General features: G+C 35.3%; 2 protein-coding genes across 2 annotated transcripts; one reads left to right on the top strand and one right to left on the bottom strand.

Moving 5' to 3' along the window:
- The first annotated feature begins 2,660 nt into the window (after positions 1–2,660).
- Positions 2,661–7,407, top strand: LOC132287040 (calnexin homolog). The gene is made up of 6 exons (XM_059789502.1): positions 2,661–2,887; positions 2,989–3,058; positions 5,335–6,464; positions 6,552–6,623; positions 6,715–6,828; positions 6,941–7,407. The coding sequence occupies exons 1-6, from the start codon at positions 2,792–2,794 to the stop codon at positions 7,088–7,090; spliced, it is 1,632 nt and encodes a 543-aa protein (XP_059645485.1). The 5' UTR covers positions 2,661–2,791; the 3' UTR covers positions 7,091–7,407.
- A 1,540-nt stretch (positions 7,408–8,947) lies between these two features.
- On the bottom strand, positions 8,948–27,072 carry LOC132286550 (ribonuclease TUDOR 1-like). Its single transcript, XM_059788899.1, has 17 exons — positions 26,870–27,072; positions 25,786–25,951; positions 23,949–24,023; positions 23,712–23,825; positions 23,520–23,624; positions 21,722–21,928; positions 21,373–21,588; positions 21,188–21,295; positions 18,900–19,070; positions 18,597–18,794; positions 18,140–18,505; positions 17,827–18,057; positions 13,133–13,321; positions 12,973–13,059; positions 12,690–12,884; positions 10,135–10,515; positions 8,948–9,488 (listed from the first exon to the last, which is right to left on the bottom strand). Exons 2-17 carry the CDS (start codon positions 25,933–25,935, stop codon positions 9,300–9,302), a joined length of 2,982 nt encoding a protein of 993 aa, XP_059644882.1. The 5' UTR covers positions 25,936–25,951; positions 26,870–27,072; the 3' UTR covers positions 8,948–9,299.
- Positions 27,073–27,997: the final 925 nt, after the last annotated feature.

The raw sequence follows: 27,997 nt of genomic DNA on the forward strand, positions 1-27,997 counted from the left end.
AAACTGATTTCGAATAATTTGGTTTAATGCTCCAATAAATTCTTTAATAGAATATAAGTGTATTCAAAATCTTCTCACGGAGTGAGATTGTGAAATTGTAAATTGTAACCTCGGATAAGATGAAAAAAAAAAAAAAAAAATTATAATGAGAGAGGAGAAAAAATATGTGAGGAATAAGAAAAAAAGAGAAAATAAAAATTAATAGGAGTCTTATAAAAATATAGAAAGTTTCACCAATTTTCACTTATATATATATATATATATATATATATATATATATATATATATATATAATATTTAATTTTAATGTGTGTGTGTATATGCTGATGTAATGAGGATGAGAGAGAGAATAAAAAATATAAAAAATAATAATATAAGATAGAAATATTTTGGGCACACTGTTAAATTTTGTATTTGTTGAGGTTTAATAATATAAGAAAATAAAATATTTAGGTAAGTTATAATATATAAAGGAAAAAAATTTGGGGGCCTTCAAAAAAAAGATAAAGAATAGAAATCTATTAGGTTAACTGTCAAATTTTTCTATATTTGGAAGTTTAATAATTAAAGAAAATACTATAATTGTTTTAGGAAAGTTATAATATAGAGAAATAAAAAATTATGGGGCATTCTTATTGGCTGGGGTGTTAGGCGAGCCGGCCCTGCGTAAAGATTGGTTGTCGAAAATAACTATGAAGCCTTAGATGGTTTTTTTTTTTGTTTTTTGGTTGCTTTATTTATTATTATTATTATTATTATTTTCATCTTTAAAGCTAATTCAGAGAGCAAGGCTAATTCAGAGAGCAAGATAAAGTATTTTAGTTCATATGGGGATTTATTTAGGTTTCCTTTGGTTAGATAGAATCAACGGGAAAAGAAAGAAAATTTTAAAACTTTTTTGGAGTTTGGTTAGATAAAGGAGAAAAAATTCTGAAAAATTAGGATTCCAGTGGAAGCCGATCTTTTTATTTTATGTTCCCATTTTACCCAACAATTTCATTGATGTTTGGAGGCCAACAACACGTTTTTTTACTTTGTTTCAAAGTATTGCAGTCCAACAACAACTTTATCATTGATAGGGGTTTGAATTAACTTAACTTCTATTTCTAGTTATTTTTCATCATATATGGAAATCAAAGTAATTTGCAAGTTCTAAATTAATTAAAAATTTCATTTTATACATGACTACTAATTAATATGATATTTTTCTACAATTTTTTTTTTAAAATAAATTTTCTTTCTAACCATTTATGTTAAAAAATTAATTTTCTTTTTATTTATTTTATTTCAATTTTTTTTATTTTTTATTTATTTTTTTATTATTTTCATCTAATCAAACTAAGCCTTAGATATTTTATTTGTTGTTGGAATTAATAATTCAAATAAAGTTCGAATATGATGTTATGGAAAATTTGACATATGGTATTGGTCGGGTAGCCTCGATTGTGCTCTACCAGCACGGTAAAAGTATGAAAAACACAAGGATAAGAGGCCCATCTTTGAAGTGGTTTCGGTAGAAGACCCGAGGAAAGAGCGAAGCAATTACCCATAGATTGACTGACTGGCCAGAGAAAGGCTTCAAAACCTAAGATTAACGCATAGATGGGTAAAACCATTAGAGAACGTGACTTAAATATATTCGATTTCACTTTTTTAAAAACACATGGTAACAAAATATCGTGTAATTATATGTATTATAATTTATATATTTTTGTGTATATACTTATATTTATAATAGAAGCCAAAATTTTAAAATTAAAAGAAGTTGTAACATTAAGGGTTCCGATAATATAAATCACTTAATATGTAGGATAATACTTAGTACTCTTCGGTGAGGATACTCCAGATGAGAATGTACTATATTTTCAGACTTGGACTAATAAAAAATAAATATATCATTTTTAATTACTAAATTAAAGATGGTGAGAGGATATTTTTAATTACCAAATAAAAATTGGTTAGGTATGTATAACTTATCACTATTATTCTTTGACAGTTTTTATTTTATATAATAAAAAATGATGTGTCTATTTGTTATTGGTCCTGCGATAATGATGAAGTACATCTCATTAATGAGATTTAAGTGTTGTCATAATATGTGGTTTGAGTTGCAAAAAAAAAAAAAAAATTACCATAAAAATTGTGGTTTAAGTGGCAATTTCTGGCAAACATGGTAAATTGATACTAAACATTACTTCCATTCTATTTCATTCCAATTTAATTAAAATTTCAATATATTCCAAATATATAAATGAAATTCTATTTTAGTTCCAGTCCAGTTCTTTATCCAATCCTAAATCTAAATCTAAATCCCAAAAGATTTGGTTCCAAACAAAGTGTCAAATTTGTTCAATGGTCTTCACCAGAAAAAATGCAGTAATCAACTTCCGAAAAAAAGAGAAAGGATAAAATGCAATAAATTAATTTTGTAGTAGATCTAATCCGGTCAAAGTCTTACGGGTCAACCCACTTGGGCAGCCCGAGTCGATCGAAACAATTTTGATATAAATCGCATCAGTGTACCGTAATATTTGCTGCGGGGTTGTCCGGACTTCTAACGTGGCGGATTCTAATTGGTAGACTTCACGTGGCATTTGATATCATTGGTTGGAACAACTCGACGCCACTCTTCTTTAGATCTATATATCTATACACTCACGACTCTCGAAGAGTACTAAATCGAGAGTCTCTCTTCAATCAGATTCAGATCGATTGGATTTAGGGTTAGGGTTTGATAATCCACGTCTTAGATTTGGTAGTAATTTTGAAAATTGCAGGGTAGATTGTTCCGATGGAAGGAGGAAAACGAAGCAGGGCTTACCTGCAATTTGTTCTGCTTCTATTGGTCGCTTGCTTTGCGTCCCAGCTCTACGCTTCTTCCGATGTGGTGAGAGATCTCAGTTACATGTGTATATACGTATATATAGACAAGCACATATGTATTTATGGCGTTATAAATTTGTTTTTTTTTTGTTTTTAACCTTGTAGATCTTTGCTGAGTCATTTGATGAACCGTTCGATGGGCGTTGGATCGTATCTCAGAAGGACGATTATAAAGGTATATATATATATATATGTATTGTATTTGTTATACTTGGATCTTTTTCATACTAGTAATTAAACTAAGAATTGTTCTCTTTGTATACGTGAATTCATTGATGTTTAAAATGATTGGATTTGTTGTTTTATTGATTGAATTGAAGTGTGTGTTTTACTAATTTCAACCAAATTTAGTGCAATCCTGCCTTTAGATGTGAGTACAAAAAGTGATATATGGGGTCCAATCTTTTTGGAAACGATCCTGTTATTAAGAAAAATAGCACGATGCAGTTTTTTGATTTTTACATGGAAATGATTGTGTGAGTGTTAGGTTGTTAGTTTGATGACTTGCAGCTGCATTGAAACATTAAGATCAGTTGGGCAACTTCTGCTTGCTAAACAAGAACCTTTCTTCTGTTGAATTTTGAGCTAGAAAAAGGCATTGTGGGGCAGCTCCTGAGTTTGCCAAATATACTTTTTCACCTTTTGTTAGTGTATCTAGTTGTGATTTAATTGGATGGATTTCGATAGTGGTTTGAATGCTGTGGCTTTACTCACCTTTTTACTATCAGCAGCATTTCCAATATTCTTTTGGCAAAGATTATCCAAGGAAAAAACGGTGTTTTTTAATTTTTGTGATGTATTTGTATCACATTGGTTTTGGAGATAGGTTAGGTGGAACTAAGGGAATTAATTTTGGTTGTATAAAATGGATGAAAATTTCATTTCCCATACCTCATCAACTCTTTCAAAATAGATGCAGAACCCATTGTAGTTTTTACTTCTTTTAAATGTAATGTATTTTTCGTTTTTGCTGCATTATTTTTTTCCTGCATTAGTCGGATTGATAGATTAATATTGTTTACTTGCTACTCAAGTATACATATAATTGTCAAACTTTTTTCAGTCAGCATTTTGGTTTTTTGTTGGAACAGACTGAGCTGGTATTTTAGAACGATCACTGTTTCTGATTTTCTTGAATAATGCCAAAATTTAGTTCAATGCTTAATATCGGTTTGCCAAATGAAAAACAGTTTAGTAATGAATATTGATTAGTCAAATAATGTTTCAGAATATACAAAAGAGAATATTAGTGTCTCAACAAAGAAAAAGAAATGCCAAGATGGATTCTTCATTTGTTACTAAATTTTGAGTTGAGCCTCAGCTCAAGTGTTGTCTAATCCCATGTGTAAGATCGAGGGTGTAAGCCACCATTGGGGCAATAGTAGGTGTTTCTGTGTGTGTCGTACTTACCAAAACAAGTTGAAAAATTTAGTTAATAAATAAATTATTGTCAAGGAAGACAACAATGGGAGAAGTTAAGGATCTCCTTTATCTAGCCTATATTAACAAAATTCCCCGAGAGCGATAAATTTACATGAAAAAGAAAAAGAAAAAGAAAAATGGTCCAATTAGCTTGTGGCTCCCCAATACTCGGATGAATATTATTTATACAGCCAAAACACTCTTGGATAATCTAAAATATACTGCAATAATTGGCTGGGTTTGATAACTATGGAATGGACATGCACAATTCTCTCTTGGATCTTTATGTACATTAGTCGTGTTTGAGCTGCTATAACTTATAATTATCACAATTTTGTGTAGAGCTGTCAAATAAGTGCTACCTATGGAAGGCTAAAGTATTTGACAATGCAGTATATAAAGCACTTTGGCTAAAATCTCTACTAGGTGAATAATACTCTTTTATGGCTATGTTAACAATTAAGTGGAATTACCTAGCATTGTTAATGTACCAAACCAATTGATAATTGGTATGGTTTTGTTGCTGAAATGAAACTTTTCTGCTGGTTTATCCAAAAATGAAACAAATTTGAGAACCATGTCATTGTCATGCATAATTTTCTCTTGGATCCTTGTGTATGTTGGTTAAATGTCTTATTTGAGTCCCTACTTGATTTAAGCATGTTTCAAAGTCCAAGAATTATTGTCTTTCACAAAGCAAAATTTCTTATCTGTCCCATGCGTAGAAGTATGAGGATCAATTTGAATCTTCCTTTTAGCAGTAAATAATGGTTTATGAATCCTGTCTTCAAATGTTGCCCTATAATATTTATATTAGCATTGATGTTGTAGTTTTAATTTCAGAGCCCTTGGTTATGTTGATTCTATCCCATATCTTACCATTTTTTGGCCCTCCAAATTATTCTAATTCTTGATATGTGGTTTATGAGTTATTTAACTTCATTTTAACTTTCACCTTTTTGACAATTTATTACATGACCAGTCATTTCTTTGGTTATATTACATCATTTGCTTTTTCTGTGATCATAGGTGAATGGAAACATGCAAAGAGCGACGGACATGATGATTATGGGCTTCTCGTGAGCGAGAAGGCGAGGAAGTATGCAATCGTGAAGGAACTCGATGAGCCTGTGATTCTCAAAGATGGAACTATTGTCCTTCAATTTGAAACTCGTCTTCAAAATGGACTTGAATGTGGTGGTGCATATCTGAAATACCTCCGACCCCAGGAAGCTGGGTGGTCATCCAAGGAGTTTGACAACGAGGCCCCCTACTCTATTATGTTTGGACCTGATAAATGTGGGGCCACAAACAAGGTGCACTTTATTCTAAAGCATAAGAACCCAAAGAGTGGGGAGTACGTTGAACACCATCTCAAGTACCCACCATCAGTGCCATCTGATAAACTAACACACGTTTATACTGCTATTTTGAAACCTGATAATGAGGTGCAAATCCTGATTGATGGGGAAGAAAAGAAGAAGGGTAACTTCCTCTCTGCCGAAGACTTTGAGCCAGCACTCATTCCTGCCAAGACAATTCCTGACCCCGATGATAAGAAGCCCGAGGACTGGGATGAGAGAGAAAAAATTCCAGATCCAGAGGCTGTGAAGCCAGAAGACTGGGATGAGGATGCACCCATGGAAATTGAAGATGATGAAGCTGTAAAACCCGAGGGGTGGTTAGATGATGAGCCTGAAGAGGTTGATGATCCTGAAGCAACAAAACCGGAAGATTGGGATGATGAGGAGGATGGTGAATGGGAGGCACCAAAGATTGACAACCCAAAGTGTGAGGCTGCCCCTGGTTGTGGCGAGTGGAAGAGGCCAATGAAGAGGAATCCCGCCTACAAGGGAAAATGGCATGCCCCACTTATTGACAACCCTAATTACAAGGGTATTTGGAAGCCTCAGGAAATTCCAAACCCTGATTACTTTGATATTGACAAACCTGATTTTGAGCCCATTGCTGCCATTGGCATTGAGATCTGGACGATGCAGGATGGCATATTGTTTGACAACATTTTGATAGCTAGTGATGCGGAAGTTGCCGAATCCTACAGGGAGACCTCATGGAAACCGAAATTCCAAGTCGAGAAGGAGAAACAAAAGGCTGAGGATGAAGCTGCCAGTGTTGCAGATGGTCTCCAAGGCTACCAGGTAATTTATTTGGTCTGCTTTTGATTCTGCTGAGGTGGTTCTATGATTATTGTTCAATAACCGATGCTTTTGGGTTCATTGTTGCAGAAGGTGGTCTTTGACGTCCTCTACAAGATTGCAGATGTTCCTTTCTTGAGTGCTTACAAGCCTAAAATTCTGGTGGGTCATAAAAGAGACTATTTTGTGTCCTTATTCCTCAGTTTGTTGGTGCTTTATTGTAAATGCCTTATATCTGAGTCTTGTATTGCAGGATGTCATTGAGAAGGCAGAGAAACAACCAAACCTTACCATCGGCATCATCGCCTCCGTTGTCGTGGTTGTGCTCTCAATTTTGTTGAAGATCATTTTCGGTGGGAAGAAGCCGGTAAGTTTCATTTCATACCTTCCACAAACTACACCTTATTTTTCCTTCTTTTAGAACTCGCGAAAGCACAACTGCACTTTGTCTAAGAATACATCGGTATTTACATGAGCAGGCAGTAGCAGCCAGCAGTGAGGCAAATATTGCACCAGTAGCCGAAACTTCCGACAATCAAGGAAGCGGTGAAGAGAAGGAAGAGAAGGAAGAGCAGAATGAGAAGGAGGACACTGCTGCTGCTCCTCGTCGGAGGAGGCGCGAGAATTAGGTCGGAGGAGAAAGAGAGGGAGGTAGCAAGGGGATAGTTGTTTCACCTTTTGGTAGATTTTGATCTTTAGTTGTTTGTTCTCTCCATCCGGAAATTTTAACTGAACTACCAATCCCGCATATTTTTTTTTACTCCATATCCAGGTTTGTTTCGAAACAATTTAATGTATGAGATTGTAAATGAGATTTTCTATCAGGGTCTGATACTGTCAGTTCTTTCCCTGCATCAAGATTAGAATGGGCTGAGAAAATTAAAACATTTTTATGTTTACAATTGTTGGTAGATAGTTTGAAATATATTTTAGTGTTTGAACTTAATTTGTCCTTGTTATTGAAGCTGCTGCTTTTTTTATTGATGTCTTTTTTTTTTTTTTTTTTTTGGTTAATTCAAATTTGTTTTTTTATGGTGGGTAATTGTCTTTTTCTTACAATTCAGTTTCCGTCAGTTGGAAAAAAAAGAACGAAGCATTAATTATTACACTACTCTCCCTACTCTCCAATTTTTTGATATTTGCCTATTGTTAGAGCTATTGATCTCTCTTACAATTTATAAATAATTATAGATAAATTTGACTTTTGTAAGGTAATTTACTGGAAAAAAGAAAAAGAAGTTACAGGTTTCATTTAACTCTACTCTAGGTTGCAAATGAACTCAGCCTCAGCGCGTCAATATTTTGGCAAGTATGGGCTCGGCTCGAGCTCGCCTTCAAACCAAAATAAAAAAATAAAATAATTTGTGAAGAAAATTAGTGAAGAAACCTCCCTTAACAAATTAATATTTTTCTAAACGAGCCTAAAAAGTGTGTTCAAACTCGGTCCGTTTACTTTACGAACGAATCCGAATTAAACTTTTAACGAGTTGAATAACTCGATTCATTTGCAGCCTTACTCTACTCTATGTAAAATATAGTTATGAGAAAATATTTTATCAAGGAATTCAAAGTCGGTCAATGATATATTGGCTTTTAAAAAAATTATATATATTTTTTGGTGCATTTTTTTTGTTTTGTATTTTGGGTGCGTTTGATATTGCTAACTTTTTAGGGCAAAATGCACCTGATCCCATTGAATTTTCTCGTATTTACAAATAGCCCTTGTGGACTTTGAATTATCTTGCATTTACAAATAAGCCTTTTTGGAATCCGAAACAGAACTCTGAATTGTAAAAGATTTGCTAATAACCTAAATTATTTTGAAATAAAAATTTGTCAAAAAGTAAGTTAAAATTTTGGTGAAATAATTTGATTCATTTTTTTCCCCATATTTGAGTACCAAAAATGGACCATTCCATGTTATATTTTTTGTCCCCAATATAAATTTGCATGTTTTTACAACATGTATAGGAGAGACTTATTTGGTGTTATTTGAAAAAAGTTGAAGGAATTTTTGGCATTTGCCAAATATTTTGTCCCCATGGTTCGAAGTCGTGGTGTTGATCGCGATGTAACATATTCTAGGCAAATATCACAGATAATGAAAATTAGAAGTTAAGTTTAGATCGCAAACTAAATTTTAATAAGTGAGGTGTTTCTTAACGTGGTTGTTTAAGAAAAGTGTGAATCTCTTTAATTACTAAATTCTTGTAGAGTAATGATAGGAAAATCCTACGTTATGTCGACCTCAGTCATTACCCACATAAATTAGTAAAAATTGTTCTCAGTCATTACCCACATAAATTAGTAAAAATTGTTCGACTTTTGAACTTCAAAATTAAGTATGTTGAAAAGTTGTGTTTTAACTTGTAGCATGAAACCTTGTCCCTAGGGACAGCCATCGTTTTCAAATGAAATAGAGGGATGCTGCCCTGATAAATATTTAATGCAGAAGGAATAATTCAACATAAATGTAGAGCTGAAAATGACGTAAAAGCCTTATGGCTCTGTTTCTAAATGAGGAAAAAATGTCTACTACCCACAAAGTAGACATGGCAGAGCTTGCCTTATTAAGAGTTGTACAAATAAATAAATAAATAAATTAGAAGTTGTCCCCTCACCTCCCATTAGCAATGTTGGAGAAAAAAAAAATAATAATAAAAAAATTAATTGTTATAAAACAAAAGAAAACTAATTTAAGGCAAATTTATCCTCCAAATTGTTTTCATTATATTTCACTAGCAGCAAATCCCCGCGCCTATAACTTGACTCTTACTTCTTAGGCCGCCGGCATTGTTTTCATCTAAATGAACTCAGGCAGCCGGAGTTTAACCTGATTCATCGTTTCCCGGCATTTCTTCTAACATGTGGAGCTGTGTCCTCGTCATCTGACTGGACATCTCCGTACTCCCACATTCCGATCCTCTTCTTTCGTGCTTCTGCCTGGTAAGTTTCCAACTCGTCTAGAGCTTGTCGTCTTTCCTTGGACTCCCATCTCCTCCTCTTCTCCAACCTAGCAAGCCCTTCCTGCAGATTTCACCACTTCTGAGACCAATGTATTCACTTAAAAGCAACAAAGTACAAGTTTAAAATGACGCCAGTGCCGTGTAATATGCATGTTAACTAAGGCATATGAATGCCAAAAAAACCGAAAGAATTAAAACAAAACTATCAATTTGTTATCTCTACCTCACTGAAAATTCTAAAAATAGAAGAATATGACACTACCACTACATGTCACACACATTCTTTAGAGATTGTGGGAAGAGAAAAAAGCAGAACGAAACCTTTTGAAGGACATAATACTTTAACAGCTGATACCATAGAAGCTTAGGATGTACAATGACTAGAAAGAAGAACCTTGGCGCGGGAATTTAATATAGGTCATCCTCAGAAGATGAAAGAGTAGCAAGATAATAAATTGGCAAGCAAAATGAGCTAACACAAGCACTATGCATAAAAACAATGAGGAAGCATCATACACGAGCATATGTCAAACTCCCTTTGTTAGACTACTCTGCTCCAGAAGCGTTCGTAATTTAGAGCAAATTTGAGACGGTCTAAGAGATGGTCTAACACAAGCATTATGCATAAAAGCTGTTTCTTGTCTTGCTATTCTTTCTAGCTCAAATTTGAGACGCTAAGAAAACAAAAGAGAGGGTGTGATTCAAACCTTCAGCATAGTGGCATTCACACTTGAATCAGCTTCTGCGTCAAATAAAGTAACCACGAGAATCGTCCCAGTTCCCTGCCCTTTCACCTTTCCTCCCAATGAAGTATCCCTTCCCTCAATCACAGCATTGAATTCTTTCGGACTATTTAGCGTGTGCTCACTCAGACGCACAGCTGCTTCTTGCCCATAATCCTCCTCCAAGCCTGGGATCTTTACATGCGCAAGGCTGCAAAGCTGAGCATGGCCAGGTGCAGAGGACACAGAGGGATCAAGTGGTCGTAATTGACCATAAAGAACCACTTCTTGATTTCCATAGTCAATGTAGAATACTTCAAATTTGTCATTTGGAGATTTAACAGCTCCTTGAGACGCATTAACGATCTTCACATGTTAAATAAGAAAGGATTAAGATACAGAGGAGAAACAATGTAATTGAATGAAAAAGCAAACAGGATAGATCGTTATATTATGTCAGTAAAAGGTCACAAAAAAAAAAAAGGATCTTTGGTTTCTAATGAATATACATAAATTAAGTTCAAAACCTCAAGAATCATCATTAATTACAAACTAAAAATACTAGAAATAGTCAGAATAAATGAGATATAAACAGCCTCACTAACCTCTAACCAAAGGAGACATTTGTGCTCTCAGATGGTGAATTCCTATTTAAGAGCGGACTGTTTTTTTCTTTCCCCTACCAGTCTTGAAGCCTTGAAATGGGGCTTGGGAATTAAGACCCAAAGCCACCATGACAAAGGTTGACCATTTATTTAAGAGCAAATTGACCGAACAATATGAGTGCATACTCTCGGCACTCTTCCTATATATATATATATATATTTTCTGGAAATTCACTCTTCCTGTTACAAAAAAAAATATAGGATACGGTGATCTATTTGTGAAAATGCACGTGTGATCAAGTGATCCCACCAATGGTGACACCTCTTTTCCATGAAGTATAGTAGTCTTGGGAATATTGCAAGAATTGAATCCTTACCTCGGTATAGCTATAAACCCGTCTAACCACCATGTTATCATCATTCTCTAATGCTATATATATATATATATATATACACGCTCATTACCTAGTAGGGGAAGATAATGCAAATCTAAGTATCTAACACAAAGTAACAGCTCTCAAACTTGGACAGTATTTTCGTGCTTGGCAGCCCTATCTTTTACTTATATTCAAGATATGGTCCATATTCTTGTCATTAATGTCTTACTTTATTACATCAGTGTATAGTAAATAGGGAAAAAAACAATTAATGTTTCCAAATTCCTTATTTCAGTCTTACCTATTAAATGGAACTACAATATAGTCCCAATTAATTATAATAATGTTATAAATATGTATACATATACGTATAGATTTATTCACTATCTAAGTGCTCCTGCTCTCAGGATCTTTCGATAAGCAATAAGTTTGGTCCTAGAGTCCCTGTATACACTCTTGCCATGCGATGAAATTCACATTTTCCATTGATTTCAGGTAGTCCACCATTTAGGTCATCCATCCAGTAGCATTCAAACTTCGGCATTGTAAAAGCGTGGGGATCCAGAATGAACAGAGGAATCACTAGGGGTTGGTAGAAGAGGTTCTGGAAATAAAGTCAAGGTTTATAAAGGATAGCAGAACGGTCTTAAGTGTTGTTTTCCCAACTGGCGTAGTAGAAGACGAGGACTTGAAAGAAGGATCTTCTAAGGTTTTTTATGGTATATATTCCCTTATGAAGACAGAAAATGCCGCTATCCTCCTTGCAGTTCAATATGACATCCTAGTATTGCACGCACTTAGGCAATTTCAAAAGATGCGGCAGAGCTGGAGGGGACCATGCCCCCTCTCAATTTTCTTTCTTTTTTTTTCTTTTTGGTCAAATCTACTGAAGGAAAAAGTAATTCCGTTATAGTGGTAGTCATAACTAAAACATATCAATGCTACATTCAAATATATATATATATATATATATATATTACCTATTCTTTATATGTATTCAAGAGATAAAAAAGGGATGTTCAGCACTTAATTGACAGTGTGTTCTTCTCTCTCTCCTGTTGTTGTTTGCCTTTTCATATTAATTTCTCATTTTATTTATTTAAATTCTTTTAATCTAATTTTTTAGGTTATAAGGTCCTCATTAGTAAGGTTATATTAAGAACAAGATAAGCTTGTGCACTACAAGCTATAAAAGTAAGCCTCTCAATCTAACAGTTCCAAGCATGCAACCCAGAAAAAGTGTCCTCATTATAGGCATGCTCGTAATAATCTATATTAAGATCTATGTTTTTAAAAAAACAAAAAACAAATATATCATAACATTATCATTACTGTTATAATTTTAATTATATTTATGCTACTTTGGCCCCCCAACTGAGTATTTCTGGCTCCGCCCCTACCGCCCAGAGAAGCCTACTATTCAGTTAGGAATTATATGTTAACTAAAATGAAAAGCAGTACTAGAATTTTACTTTGCATGGAACAGAAGAAGATTGAAGGTTCGATTAAATATGTTCCCAATTGAAAATTGCACAGAGATGTCAGTTATCAGGCTTACCATTGCTCGGTTCCAGGAATTATCTGCAGTAAACTGAGCAAGGACGACATCACCCTTCTTAGGATTGAAGGCACCAATGACAGGAGCTTCTTGAATGTTCAAAGCAGCAAGCTGCTGCTGAATAGATGCCACGTTTTGATCTTCAACTATCTGGACATAAAATTTTCCGCCTTCTAAGACTTCAGTAACCATTACCTGAAAGCATAAATCATTGAGACAAATCATAATTTATTCATTACATATCATGAGGAGAAATACATAGCAGAATCATATTATAAAACACCTTCATCTCTTCCTTCTGGTACTTCTGTTTTCTTTCAGAAGTTGAAGCACTAGAAACTTCCTCCCCTTCGACAAAGTTCTCCCATATCTGCAAAAAAATATTTATCAGCACCAAAGGCAGATGAAGAACAGTTGTATTACAATAACGTTCTGCTTCTCACTTTCAGTTTCTGCTTTTTGGCAGATTGCTCAGCCTGCACAAGAAGGTGAGCATCTGGGACTCTGTCAATGTTGAAGGTAGTTTGAAGCTTCGCCAGGCCAGCTTCCAGTAGTGGCACTGCCATATTGGTCTTTGACTCCCATAAAGATCCCAAGAATGTTCCAGTTCTATCAACAGTTTCCACTTCAATCTGAGAACAAAACAATAAAATTATAACTATCAGAGGAGGTGATCTACATACCAAAATTAGATGATTTGATGAGTTGTAAGATAACTTATAATTAGGGATTTCATTCCAATTTAGATGATTTACAGATTGCTTGTAGTTAGGAATATTATTTGTGGATACCAAATCTTGGGATATGATTGTGGTAAGCATTCCTTGTATAGTAATATTATTATATAAAGAAAGTCTCCCGAAGGGAAAGGGACAGAAGTTTTCTCCAGAAATCTCTTTGTTCTCTTCGTATTGTCATGGTATCAGAGCCCAGCTTGATACAAGAGACGTTCTGAGTTTTTTTTTTATAAGATACATCACAGTTTTTTGTTAAAAACTATGGTGTCTTGTTTCTAAGGAGTTGCAGCAACAATCTTGGTTAGAGTTGCAGTCAAGAATTGCTGTTAGCATCATCTCAGGTTCTCATTCATCTTTTCTCTTTCGTTTGAGTCTCTTTTGAAGTTTTTTTTTTTAGAATGTCAGAAAAGTCAGAAATCTTGTCCCAAGTGAGGGGCTACCATCTCTTCAAAAAGTGCATGAAATTACTCAAAGAGATCAGTTTCTTATGAAATTGAGACGTGATTTTGAATCTATTCACTCAAATCTGATGGCTAGAGATCCTTCTCCATCATTGGATATGTGCTTTGGTGAACTTCTCCGAGAAGAACAACGTTGTTTGACTCAAGCTACAATTGAACAAAAGGGTGTTTGCACTAATCCACTGGATGTAGCTTATGCAGCTCAGGCTAAAGGAAGGGATTTGTCCAAAATACAATGTTATAGCTGTAAGGAATATGGGCATATAGCCAATCAGTGTAAGAAAAAATTCTGCAACTACTGTAAGAAGTCTGGACATTTGATTGTTGATTGCCGTAAGCGACCTCAAAATCGATCATCCCAGGCTTTCAATGCTACCACCGCAGTGGGTTCTCCCTCTGCTGCTACGACCATGCAGCATTCTCAAGCTTTTACTGCTTCTAGTTCCATAACTCCAGAGGTAGTGCAACAAATGATTCACTCTGCATTTTCTGCTCTTGGTCTCACAGGTAAACCCTTCTCCTCATCTATTTGGTATGTTGATTCTGGTGCTTCCAATCACATGACCTCTTCCTCAACACATCTCACTAATGTGAAACCATATGTGGGAAATGTGAAAATTCATACTGCTAACGGGGAACATCTTCCCATTAAGTCAGTTGGTGATATCCCTCATTCTTTGCCATTACATAATGTTTATCATACACCACGTTTGACCTCTAATCTTATATCTGTCGGTCAATTGGTTGATAATAACTGTAAAGTTTCATTTTCTACATCTGGATGTAATGTGCAGGATCAGGAGTCGGGGAAAGTGATCGGGAAGGGACCTAAATGTGGAAGGCTGTTTCCTCTAAGCTTGTTTAGCTATCCCAGGAATAAATCTTTATTTTCGTTATTTTGTCCTTCTTCTAGTACGTCATATCAGATGTGGCATAAACGATTGGGGCATCCTAATGCCAAAAGATTGTCGTTCTTGTTGAAATCTGGTTTGTTTTCTAATAAAGACCCTGTTTCTTTCAATGATGTCTCATTTGATTGTAGTAGTTGTAAATTGGGTAAAAGTAAGACTCTTCCTTTTCCAATTCATGGTGACATTACTACAAAATGCTTCGATTTGATTCATACTGATGTTTGGGGGGATGCTCCATTTCCCTCTCATTCTCGTCACAAATATTTTGTTTCCTTCATCGACGATTATAGTCGACACACATGGATTTATTTTTTGCATTCTAAATCTGGAGTTTTTGATGCCTTTAAGCGTTTTTTGGCTTACCTAAAAATCAATTTTCCACATCCATCAAAATTCTTCGTTCCGATTCTGGAGGTGAATATATGAAAAATGAATTTCAAAATTATCTTCAACATGAAGGAATCATTTCCCAGCGAACTTGTCCATCTACTCCTCAACAAAATGGAGTAGCTGAGAGGAAAAATAGGCATCTTTTGGATGTTACTTGGACCCTACTTCTTGATGCATCCCATTTTTGGGTGGAAGCACTTTCCACAGCTGCGCATCTTATCAATAGATTGCCTTCTCCAAAGCTTCAACATCAATCTCCATATTTTCGCTTGCATCAAGCTAATCCTAATTATAACCAATTGCGTGTTTTTGGTTGTGTTTGTTATGTCCATCTACCTGCACAAGATCGAAACAAATTATCTGCACAATCTGCTCGTTGTGCATTTCTTGGGTATGCATCTCATCAAAAAGGTTTTTTGTGTTATGATCCTTCTGTCTGTCGCATTCGTGCCTCTCGTAATGTTGTCTTTGTTGAAAAACAGTATTTCTTTCAAAATACTCATGTCCCTTCTCCTCCGTCCTCCGTCCTCCGTCCTCCTTTTCTTATCTTCATGACTTTAGTAGTAATAATCCTTCTGTTTTCACAAGGTTTAAACCTGGGCTGGTTTATAAGCGACGAGGTAAAACAACAATTGGTGCAGAAGAAGGTCCTAACCGTGACTCCTCTCCATCTCCTGATCCAAGTCCACAACCGCCTCCTCTTCGAAGATCCACTCGCCAAATCAAACCTCCTGATCGCCTAATTCTTATGACTACTCTGTCATCAAAATCTATTCCCAACTCATATTCACAGGCCGTACAACATTTATGTTAAAAACAAGCTATGAAGGAAGAATTGGAAGCTTTAGAGAGTAATCATACTTGGGATATTGTTCCTTGTCCTCTTGGTCACAAACCAATTGGTTGCAAATGGATTTTCTCTGTTAAACTTAGATCTGATGGCTCCTTCAATCAATATAAAGCTCGTTTGGTTGCTCTCGGGAATTGGCAAGAGTATGGGATTAATTATGAAGAGACTTTTGCTCCTGTGGCAAAAATGACAACTGTTCGTACAGTGCTTGCTATTGCAGCTTCTCAATCTTGGCCTCTTTTTCAAATGGATGTAAAAAACGCCTTCTTACATGGTGATCTGAACGAAGAAATCTATATGAGACTTCCCCCTGGTGTCACAAGCAATTCTGCATCAGATGTGTGTCATCTACAACGCTCTCTTTATGGCCTGAAACAAGCGCCACGAGCCTGGTTTGAAAAGTTTGGTAACACTATTCGTCAATTTGGCTTTAATCAGAGTACCACTGATCCTTCTATGTTTCTTCGTCGTCGTGAAACTGGTATCACCATTCTCCTTGTATATGTGGACGACATCATCATCACTGGTACAGATACAATAGGCATTTAACAACTACAGGCTTCTTTACACTCTTCTTTCCACATGAAGGATCTTGGAAACCTCACGTATTTCCTAGGCCTTGAAGTGCATCAGTCAGGTAACGGAATTTTTATTAATCAGCACAAATATGCCAAAGATCTTATTGCTTTGGCTGGACTCGAGAACTCAACTCCAGTAGCTACTCCACTTGAAATTAATGTCAAGTATAAAAAAGATGAAGGCCAACTACTCTCTGATCCTACGATATATAGGCAACTAGTTGGCAGCTTGGTTTATTTGACAATCACAAGACCAGATATTTCTTATGCAGTTAATTTGATGAGTCAGTTTATGCACCAACCTCGACATCTTCATCTTGCAGCTGTCAAACGGATCATTCGCTATTTACTCAGCACTCCAGAGCGTGGGTTATTTATAAAGTTGGTTCATCTCTCCAACTTACAGCTTATAGTGATGCTGACTGGGCAGGTTGTCCTGATTCTCGTCGATCTACAACGGGGTGGTGCATGTATCTCAATGGCTCCCTTGTGTCATGGAAATGCAAGAAACAAGAACGAGTTTCAAAATCTTCTACTGAGGCAGAATATCGAGCCATGTCTTCTGCCTGTTCTGAAATCGTTTGGCTTCGTCGTCTTCTATCTCAATTAGGTTTCCCTCAATTAAATCCTACTTCTCTACATGCTGATAACACAAGTGCCATCCGGATTACAGAAAATCCAGTATTTCATGAACGGACTAAACACATAGAGGTCGATTGTCACTACATTCGGGAAGCCTATGTTAATCATCTCATTACTTTGCCTCATGTGTCAACAAATTTCCAAACTGCAGATATTTTCACTAAAGCCTTAACTAAGACTCGTCACCAGTTCTTAGTTGACAAATTGATGCTTGTGGATTCACCAACATCAATTTGAGGAGGGGGTATCAAAGGAGGTGATCTACATACCAAAATTAGATGATTTGATGAGTTATAAGATAACTTATAATTAGGGATTTCATTCCAATTTAGATGATTTACAGATTGCTTGTAGTTAGGAATATTATTTGTGGATACCAAATCTTGGGATATGATTGTGGTAAGCATTCCTTGTATAGTAAATATTATTATATAAAGAAAGTCTCCCGAAGGGAAAGGGACAGAAGTTTTCTCCAGAAATCTCTTTGTTCTCTTCGTATTGTCAATAACAATATAGAATGAAAGTAAATCCGATAACTGAGTGCCAGTTGAAAGATAGATAACAGTACCTCAACATCCCTTTGCATTATTTTCCGTCTCATTAATGCAATTGCTTCATTGGAAAAAGGCTCATCACGACCAGGGCATCTAACACCAGAAAATGAAAAAGCAATGCTGCATGTTTCCTTAGGAATAAATAGTTTAAACCGATGGCCACTGAGGACATATTCCACAACGGCTGGCATCCTTCTACTTCGTTGTATAAATGGCAAGAAATCTTTGGCTTTCTTGGCTGAAGCCTGAAAAGACATTCCAATGGTGAATCTTATAAACAGGTCATTATAGTAGGAAAACATTAGTCGTAATAGTTAGGTTCCTAACCGTTGTCAGGTCTGTGACATGCATTACTGGAGGATCCTTGGCAGAATGGATCCCCTTCTTCCCAGCAGTAGCACGTGATTCAGCTGCAAGAAGGGCATCATAATAGTTTGATCTCTCCTCAAAATCTCTATGTCTAACGACTGTGCCAAAGCCACGGGAAACCACCAGCTCAGCAACATTTACCCCAGCCTGCTGACTGCCTGCAGTAGGCAGAGCAGGTGAGGAGGCATTGTCGCCTTCAGCCTTGACAGGAGATACCAAGAAGACTGATCCAAAATCCATTACCCTTGTATCTTTTGTGCCAGAGGCAGCAGCAGGTCCATCTGCCATTGGGACCTTCTTGGAATATTCCATTGAAACGTTCACCTGAAAAAAAATAAAAAAAGTATAATCACATCAAACCTACATTTATGTAATACAAAGAAAAAGAGAAAGATGCATATAAAAGCATCCATACTTGATGGCCGATTAGCCGTGTTCGTAAAAATTCCTTCGCTTCACGAGCGTAGGGAGCAGATTTTCCCTCCCTACGAGGATTTCCCATTTTGGGACACCTGATACTTGAGAGATTCACTCGTCGCTCTGCTAATGGACTGCCTAACGGGAAAGAATCATCAGCTATGATGATGCAATCCCCACTAACAACCTCAACCACCTGGAGAAAAACAAAATTTAGATGACAGCACACTAGACATTCAAAAGAAGAAGAAAAAAAACAAGATAAGGATTCACATAAGCATGACTTGGACCAATAACTAACCTTTCCAGTGAAATTCTGGTCATGAATTGCTTTTGAATTTGAAGTCGGAGGTACATAGTTAGTCCAAATCCTCAACCTGGCCTTCTTCGCTTGAAGTTCTGCAGACTTCAACTGCCGCTTGGCGTCATCTTCCATCAAGCTTGCACTCCACTCAACATATTTACCTAAACCCTACATAGGGGGGAAACAAAAAGAAAAAGAAAGAAAGAAAGAAAAAAAAAAAAAAAAATGGGAGGTAAATGTCAAAAAAAAAAAAAACGGGAGGTAAATGTCATGTGAAAATTTGGAGATATTAGACATAGAGAGGAGAAGAAAGCATTGAAGTATCAAGATGAAGGCAAAATGATGAAAGAAAGAAATCATTGCACAAATGCACAAGTATTTTGAACTTGAAACAATAGAAAGCAGCTCCATGGTGTAGCCAAGGATGATGGCCAATGCACCACATTGTGGATTGTCTTAACTTTACAATTTTTACCGTCATTCAAGATGACAAATTTCTACCTTGAAATGCTATATAAAATGTAATGGGACCATTCAACATCGATAAGATATCCAGACATTCCTCACAGTAAGACCTTGGAAATATCAGAAATTTAGAGGACACAATTGAAACGACACAGAGAAAACAGAGTAATCAAAATCGAAATATTAAATAGAATAAAGAATAATGCTAAGAAAATATTCTTGTCCTAGCTGTTCCATTCAATAAGGAGGCTCAGTTATGAGAGATACACCCCAAAAGGTCATATCTTAGCACAGGTCGACCAAGCATATCAAATCTAATTTTCATTTCAAAGCTTCCTGCAGCTTCTAGCAACTAATCAAATAAAAGCATCATAGAATATTCAAAATAGAAAATCTTCAGAATGTGTCGATAATTGAAAGTTCTGTAGGTAGGAATATAAGGAGAGAGCCTTCTCCGCTCCAGGGCTTGACTGAAAGAAAATCAACTGGTCAGCCCTTCATAAGGTCTGCCAACACTGTCTGACGACATTGAAATTCTTAAGTGAGGAAAAAAAATATTTATTTTGCAGTAAAGGTGCCAAAAAGACTAGGAAGGCAAAGAAAAACGATGAGTGGGCTATGAGAAAAGACACGACTAGAACCAATTTACGATGAATATAGCGCTAGATAAACGTCAGAAAGAAGGATTAACGTAGCCCACCCCAAGTGATTAAGATTATAGTATACCAAGTAATTTTCAGTATCTAATTAAGTTATATGAACCTCAAATCCAAACACTAGTAATGAAGATAAGATATGTTCCGCTCATCAGAAGTTGAAAAATATTCCGTTGAATTTTTTTTTCTGTCAAGGTATATAATTCAAGCATTAGCATATGATGTTCTGTTGAATATATCTCCTGTCAAGTGATGTAATTCAAGCATTATCATCATGTCCTATAATTTTATATTTTAAGTCCATAATCCAATTGTTCCTCATAACCTTTGAATGCTACGGGTGTTGTACTTGAATTGATTGATTCATCCAATTAAAATTACTTGAGAATCTATTAATAAACCAATCTCTGCATCCTACCAGTTTGCTAACTAGACTCACTCCACTGAGGGAGGACCACAAACTCAGGGCTCGACAAACAAGAAGGTGCCAGCATTAATAAACTTCTCGGGGTTAGCTGTGAACCAAAACTCCCTTAATTCCTTTCTTTGTTCATATTCATAGCTGAGTCTACTACTCTACTAAAAGAGAGACTGGTCCCATTGTGCTGTTTTAAGTACACCTTTTGATTATTCATCTCTAATATGTCATGTTACCTCCAGTCAGGGACAGATCCAGAAACATAAGTGAAGGGGGGCAATGTGAAAATTTTTACTAATTTCAAGGGGGGCAATAGTATAATTATATATATATATATATCAAAATTCTAAAAATATTAGGGTATAATAATGGTAAAAAAAAAAAATTCAGTGGGGGAAAGGCACACAACAGATCCACGCCTGCCTCCAGTTATATAATTAACAGGATCAGTCAGCCAGAAGAGGGTGGTTGTCTTCTTCTAGAAAGAAAATTTCTTGCCTTCTAATTATTTAACCATCAATTCGGAATCTTTGTCAATGCGATCATTTGACTCAATTTTCAATCTACAATCACAGCTTCAAATGTTGATCTGAAACTTCCACTGAAGTGACACCACATATAGACCATGACAGAACTTTTGTTAATGAAATATGCCGACACATGACACTTTTTCCTCACACTAAAAATTAGTTTAATTCTAGAAATGTTCCATTTTCAACAACCGCACTACAAAATTTGTTACTTACATTTTCAACTAGCTCCAATGCCAGGTCCTTTGCTGATCCATCATCAGAATAATAGACAGAACCAATCAAGTTGCTAAATTTGTCAACTCCCTCCAGGACAATACGGACCTGTAAGGTGGATTGAACTGAGATCATCTAAACACAGTACAATCCCATTGCAAGGGCTTAGCAATAGATTCACTCACATCTCTATTCAATACACGTATCTCTGTAAAATGTTTGGCTTCCCTTCCACAAAAATCTGGGGCAACATCAAATGAGGAAACCGATGAGGCAGCAAGTTTCTGCGCTGATGTTAAGGGAACCCGAGATTGAGCAGAAGCTTCTTTATTTTGTTCACCAGGGGTTACTTCACTTTGAATAGCAACTTCAGCTGCAGCCCTTCTTCCCATTGATGGCGCCTGATTCAAATATAAAAGAACAACGAAAAACTCGGAGCCAAGCCAGCAATAGAATATAGGACTAACAATACATTAGTAATAAACCTATCTACACTTCTGGTAAGGGAATACAGACTATGCTTGTATTCTTTACCTGGATTCCGGCAACAAACACTTGGACAAACTGAAACTCTGGAAGCAAGTAGACACGAAGAGTGCTTCCATCACGAACCTGCTCCACGATAGCTTCCATGGGCTTACCTTTATTTGTTGCTAACAGGCCCATTGCATCTAACTTACTAGGAGCACCTATTGCAGAGGGTGGTAAGTTCCTGATGGATGACTCTGAAGCCCCTGGTGCCTGCAAAAAGCAAAAATATTAGCTGTTGTTTTTCAGTTCGTGCCAATGGTTGTATTCCAATAAACAAATGTTCTGTTGTTTTACTTCATAAAAACAAGTAATTTTGAGCTTTATGCATGACACATTAAGCCACAAAGTGAATAAATGACAATAATGCATAAAGGGACCAAATTAAAATGAATAGTGGCGGTAACCGTGAAGCACATTAACAGAATTTCCTCCAAGGAAAAAATTCATGTGCCATTAGTAGTCATATGTAGATAATATAACATAGAGTAAGACGGTTCTCTATTTGTTTGCTGCGTGGAACAATTCCACCCCCTCACCTCCCCTCTTTGTGGGTGGAACCCCTTCGAAATGAAAGAGAAGAAGGGAAACATTAAAAGAAGACTTGTTGCACATTTTATTGAAGAAAAATACATTTTTTATATCCCCTACATTGTAGAACTCCTCTGCCATATAATATTTTTGAGAATTGTAATACCATTTTTCTAAAAGCACATGTTACTCTTTAATTTCACTGGTGGAGGAGTTTTAATTAGCACAATTGGGAAGGGAAGGACAAGAAAAGTCATACTATCTTCAACAATCCATTCCTTCTTACCAAATCTTCTTCTTTTCCTTTCCATGCACTCGCGTTTCTTATAATAAAAATCTTTAAAAAAATCAAGGTTTAAACCCCAACTCTCCAACAACTGCAAGGGTGCTTACATGCAAAATGTCATATCCCTTCATTATAATTAGTAAGAAGGGGCTTCTTCTTCTTCAACCGTAACAACTAATACCTAGATTTCCCTATCACTATTAACTTTGGACATTGATTTCATATATAGCCAATAAAAGTTAATAGAGCAAAATAAAATAAAATAAAATAAAATAGTCAGGAGCAGCAACCAGGACAAAGATAACTCGGCCAACCAGGAAACACAAACGAAAAAGAAGAAGATAGTTAAGAAAACTTCAATTCATGATAAACAATAAGGAAAAAAATTCTATTTGGCTCATGATCTCCAAAAATGCTTCTACAAATGAGAGTGAAAAATAATCTGTTTTCTGGACATTCAATACTGATGTTTTCTGTACTTTGGCTTTTGTTTACCAGTAAAGAATGCAAGATGTAGCAATTTTCAAGGGTTTAAGTAGGTAAAAGGCAATAAATATTGAATCTATGTGTCTTTCTATACGAACTTCCTCTTACCTTTTCTTTCATAGGATGTGGTTTCTTATGCACTTGCAATGAAAATGTCTAGTGCAGTGTACTAGTAGTTTTACTAATAAAAAAAAGTCATCACCTCGACCCAACTTATACAGGCCAATCATTGAGACATCACTAATTCCTAAATCCATGATATCAATCAATGAATGCAGTAATTTAAAAGATCATAGAAGGAACAGCAGAAATGCTTTAGTCTGTGTGGTAGCAGCAGCCTTTGTTAAGGCTTTCAATCCAGCGGTCTTCTTTCAGAAACGGTAATTAGTGTAATGTAATAGAACAGATAAAAGAACAGATCTTATATACTGCAAGATGATATATCACTGCTGTAACATAGAAGCTTAGAAGAAAAAAAAATGTTAAAAAGAACTGACTAACCCTGCTCCAACGTCCGAGACCTTGTTGCTTGGCTTGTTCTTCAATACGTAATAGTTCAGTTAAGAAAGGACTAACTTGCCCTTTTTGTTGACCCGGTATCTTAACCTGCAACCACCAGATTCATCAACTACCACACATAAAAAACCAAATCCAAAATTAAGAATGTATGCTTAGAAACAAAAGAGACATAACCTTTGCCCAGCCTTCAGAAACAACCATCAACGCGACATTCTTATCACCAAGGAAAACTGAGCCAAATTCTCGACCTATGGATGGAACAGCATAATCTACTCTGAAAGTGACCTCCTGTTAAAAAAAAAAATTGAGTATGATAATAATAATTACTCTCATTTTAAAAATAAAAATAAAAAGTCAAAAAAAAAGAATGAAAAATTGCAATGACAACAGCAGCATTTTAGTAATAAGCACCTTTCCTATGCAAAGCTTCCGCAAATATTCTCTGCTGTCCCATGCAAATGCCTCATCAACACCACCTCTACGAGCCTGCAAAAGGAAATGTGGAAGACACCCACACAAAGATTAGATCATGACGGTATCAGCCACAAATTGTAATACAGAACTTGCACATTGAAATTTAATTAATTCATTCAAAATTTATTACAATTCTTGGAGCTTTGAGCAAAAGCCAAAATGCTTATACTTGCTTACGATTCACATGAACAATTATGACAGAATATGAAAAAGAATTTTCTTTATACAGAATTGATAACTATTTTCAAACAATATACCAATTCATTCACTCACTAATAATCGGATAATAAAGACACTAAGGTAAGCTTCCTAACACCAAAAGTCCTTTATTAAAAAGATCTCAGTCGCAAGGACTTCTTTTGAATGAATTTAAATAAGATAAAATAAAATAATGTTTGGAGAATGAAATTTTAAAAGTCCTTTAACCACTAGAACAATTTTAATTGAAAATATTACCCTTTGTTCTCAATAATTACCTAAATTGCTCATGAATATAATAGTGAGTTTCATTAACTATTCCAAAATTACAATAGAACATCAAATTAGGGAACTGCCAAAATATTTGCACAAGCAAGTCAATCAACAGATAAGCTGAAACAAATGTGTCTCAGTATAAGAGAACGGACGGTCTTATTTATCACATTTCTATTTGAAATCCCAGAATTTGACCAGTGGAGCAAATCTGGATGCTAGCCAGAGAGGCACAGCAGAGAACACTAAAGGCAAGAACTGAAGAGGAACATCGGAGGTGTTCAACCACCAATCAGTCACAAACAGCAGTGCAATCGCAGAGCAGGAAAAGTAAATCAGATAGCTACAGAAGGATTGATCCAACCATGTTCCTTACCAAACTCAACATTTTACATAAATTCACAGTTCCTCCTCGAAAGGGAAATTAAGCACATACCACATTATGTATTTATACACGAGTAATAACTTGCTTTTTTAGAATTCTAGTTATATTGGTCCATAGATAACTAAAACCTGAGTAGCCCTATATGACTATTTGGTGAGGGTAAGCAAAAGGGAACTGAGAAGGATGCAAAAGAATAATAAATGGGCACGACGAACAGCAATCTGAATAATAGGATCCAATTCAAGGGTCACTGGTGGATGGAATCATGGAATGTCATTTAACAAAATCGGATAAAAATCATCGTTTAAAATTTGTCCATATCACTTCGCAACAAGTCATCTCCAAAAGCTAATCTCGCGAACTTTAATTGAAAGGAACTCGATATTTCCCTAGAGAGGAAGGAGGCTTAAAGGTTGAAAGTCCTTTCAGAGCCTCTCAAACGCTTCCCAATTACTACCTACACTGCAACAAAACAGGCTATTAACTACGGAATATTTCCTACGGATTCAATTTCATAGTAAACAGTAGGGATTTGAATTCTACGCTTCCCAAAAACTACCTAGCTAAAAATTATTAATCCCCCAGAATGGATCAAGGAACAAAAGGGTCTTAATACAACTGAAACTCGTACATTATCCAGAAGTCAATTCTCCAGAAGTCAATTCTCGCATTGACAAGTTTAAATTTTTTTTTTTTTTTTCAAACAAGTTCTATATTGCACCAAAAAAACTACTTCCAAAACATGCTACAAATTTAACTAGACTTCCAAGCATGGAATTAATAAAGCCTATGAAAATTAAAACAAAAAATATCATCAAACAAATTAATAGTGCCAAGTTTTGACAGCAAAACAAATTATGTAAGCCTGGTGAGGATTAAAACAAAATGAAATAAATATATAAATAAAATAGAGTTTACCAATCTTGGGGCAATTAGGGATGACAAAGTAATAGTCTTCTCAGGGGGGATCTCAGCCTTGGTGCTCCCCATTATTACCAAACTATCACCTGAAGGAACGGCTTTCACTCTTCCTCTCAACCATCCCGTGGCTCCAGCTTTTGATGCCATCTTGACGACGACAAATCTGCACAAACAGCATTTCATGTCAGCATTCTCTACTTCAATACATATGTGTATGTGTGTATATCTTAACGAGAAAATGAGACCTCCACACATGCCCATACAATCAGATTTCTAAAGTTATTTTTATTTATTTTTTGTTCTTATGCCCAAATTTAACCATTCTTGCTTATCTTCTTCTCTTAATATCCTTAAATTTCATCCAGAGACAACTGGAGTATCCCATCCTCATAGAAATCATTATTCAATGTATAAAAATCGAAACATTTTCATTAATACAAGACCGTTATACAAATGGGACAAATTGGCTCGATTTCAAGTGATAGGAAACGCAATGCAACTATAAGGAGACAAAATTAAAGTAACCATACACCAGAAAGCTAATTAAATTATAATTCTAGATATGTCTTTAATAAGAAAATACTCAAACAAAATCTTCAAATCAAGTCACAACTTCAGAAAGGGAAAAATAAAAAATAAAAAAAACTAAAACAATAACTACTCGTATATCCTACTAAAAATTAAAAATTGATAACAACATTTAATACGAACCGCCCCAATTATCCAGATTATCAATAAACCGCCAACAATATGTATGTGTGTGTGGAATATATATAAAAATGGTACGTGTTTTGATGTGCATGCAAATCTATAATTTGCCGATCCCTAGAACTTCCAACAATATGTGTGCGTGTGTGTGTATATATATATATACACACATATATATAGATTGCACGTGTTTCCAAGTGCATGCAAATCTGTAATTGGAAATGAGGCTAATGTAGCATCATATAAACACCAAGAGAATCTGAAGGAAAGAGCTAAATTCAGTTTGTATGGATGCATGCATTCACATATATATACACACACACACGTAGAATCACATGTGTTTGTATATATATAAACACATAGAGAGAGAGACCTGGATGATATGTGTAAGAAGCCTCCTCCTCGGGATGAATCGGAGCCGGAGGTGAGAGAAGACAAAGATCAAATTGATCAAATCGAACGTAATGTAAATATGATATACATAATATATATATGTTGAAATATATGTAAATATATGTATGATGAAAGTGAGCACCGAGGAGGTTCGTCCGTGAAGGGGTCGGACGATGGATCAGAGAAAATTTGTAACACTTGTTTGTGTGTTTAGATATGTATCCTAATATATACGTAGGAAGATAGATATGAGGACCAAAATATCCTCAAAATATCCTCCCTTTTGGGGAAAATTACTTAAAATACCAATATGTTGCGTCCACATCCACTTCTCAAAATCTATCTCACCCCAAGAGTTCTGCTATCATGAGGTGAATTTCATGATAGTTGCCGTGAATTTCTATTTTCAAATTATCACTTTTTTTTTCTTCCAAATTATCATATATACATTCATCTGATTGGTTTGATTTAATAAAAATAAATTTTAATATAAAATTATAATTATATAATTTTCATGCAACTTTCTCTTAAATGTTATTAGCCTATTTTAATATTTATACATGATTACCATAAAAATTGAAAAGTTTATAATAATTATCATGAGTCGAACATAGGCTAACATTACTCTTAGAAAATAACTATTTTTCTGATTGAATAACAGACTTTCCTTGGACCGATAACGACGGTTAGTCGCGGAGAGCCTGCGTCAAAATTTTTGCCATGTCAGCACCAACCAAATAATTGGTAGGTCATGTTTAATTAATAATAATTATTATTATATGAAAAAAGGTTTATATTTAACCATTCATTTCTCACCCATCTTCCTTTGAAGTTGAATTAAAAGTAGCAGTAAATTATATAGAATTAGTTGTCACCATGCATTTGGCACATTTTCGTCCCATCAATTTATGCGATGAAAATATATATATATATATATATATATATATATATATATATATATAAATTTATCTATGGGTAATTTTGATGGATGATAGAGTTTTCACCGTGCATTTAGCACATCCTCATCCCAACCTAAATATCTACGTAGGATTAAGATTACTTTTTTTCTTTTTCTTTTTTAAAATTAAGATTCTCCAACGGAATGATA

This window comes from Cornus florida, unplaced genomic scaffold (genome assembly GCF_030987335.1).
Source record: "Cornus florida cultivar Cherokee Brave unplaced genomic scaffold, ASM3098733v1 CherokeeBrave_3.0.0_Hap2_Chr11, whole genome shotgun sequence".
NCBI lineage: Eukaryota > Viridiplantae > Streptophyta > Magnoliopsida > Cornales > Cornaceae > Cornus > Cornus florida.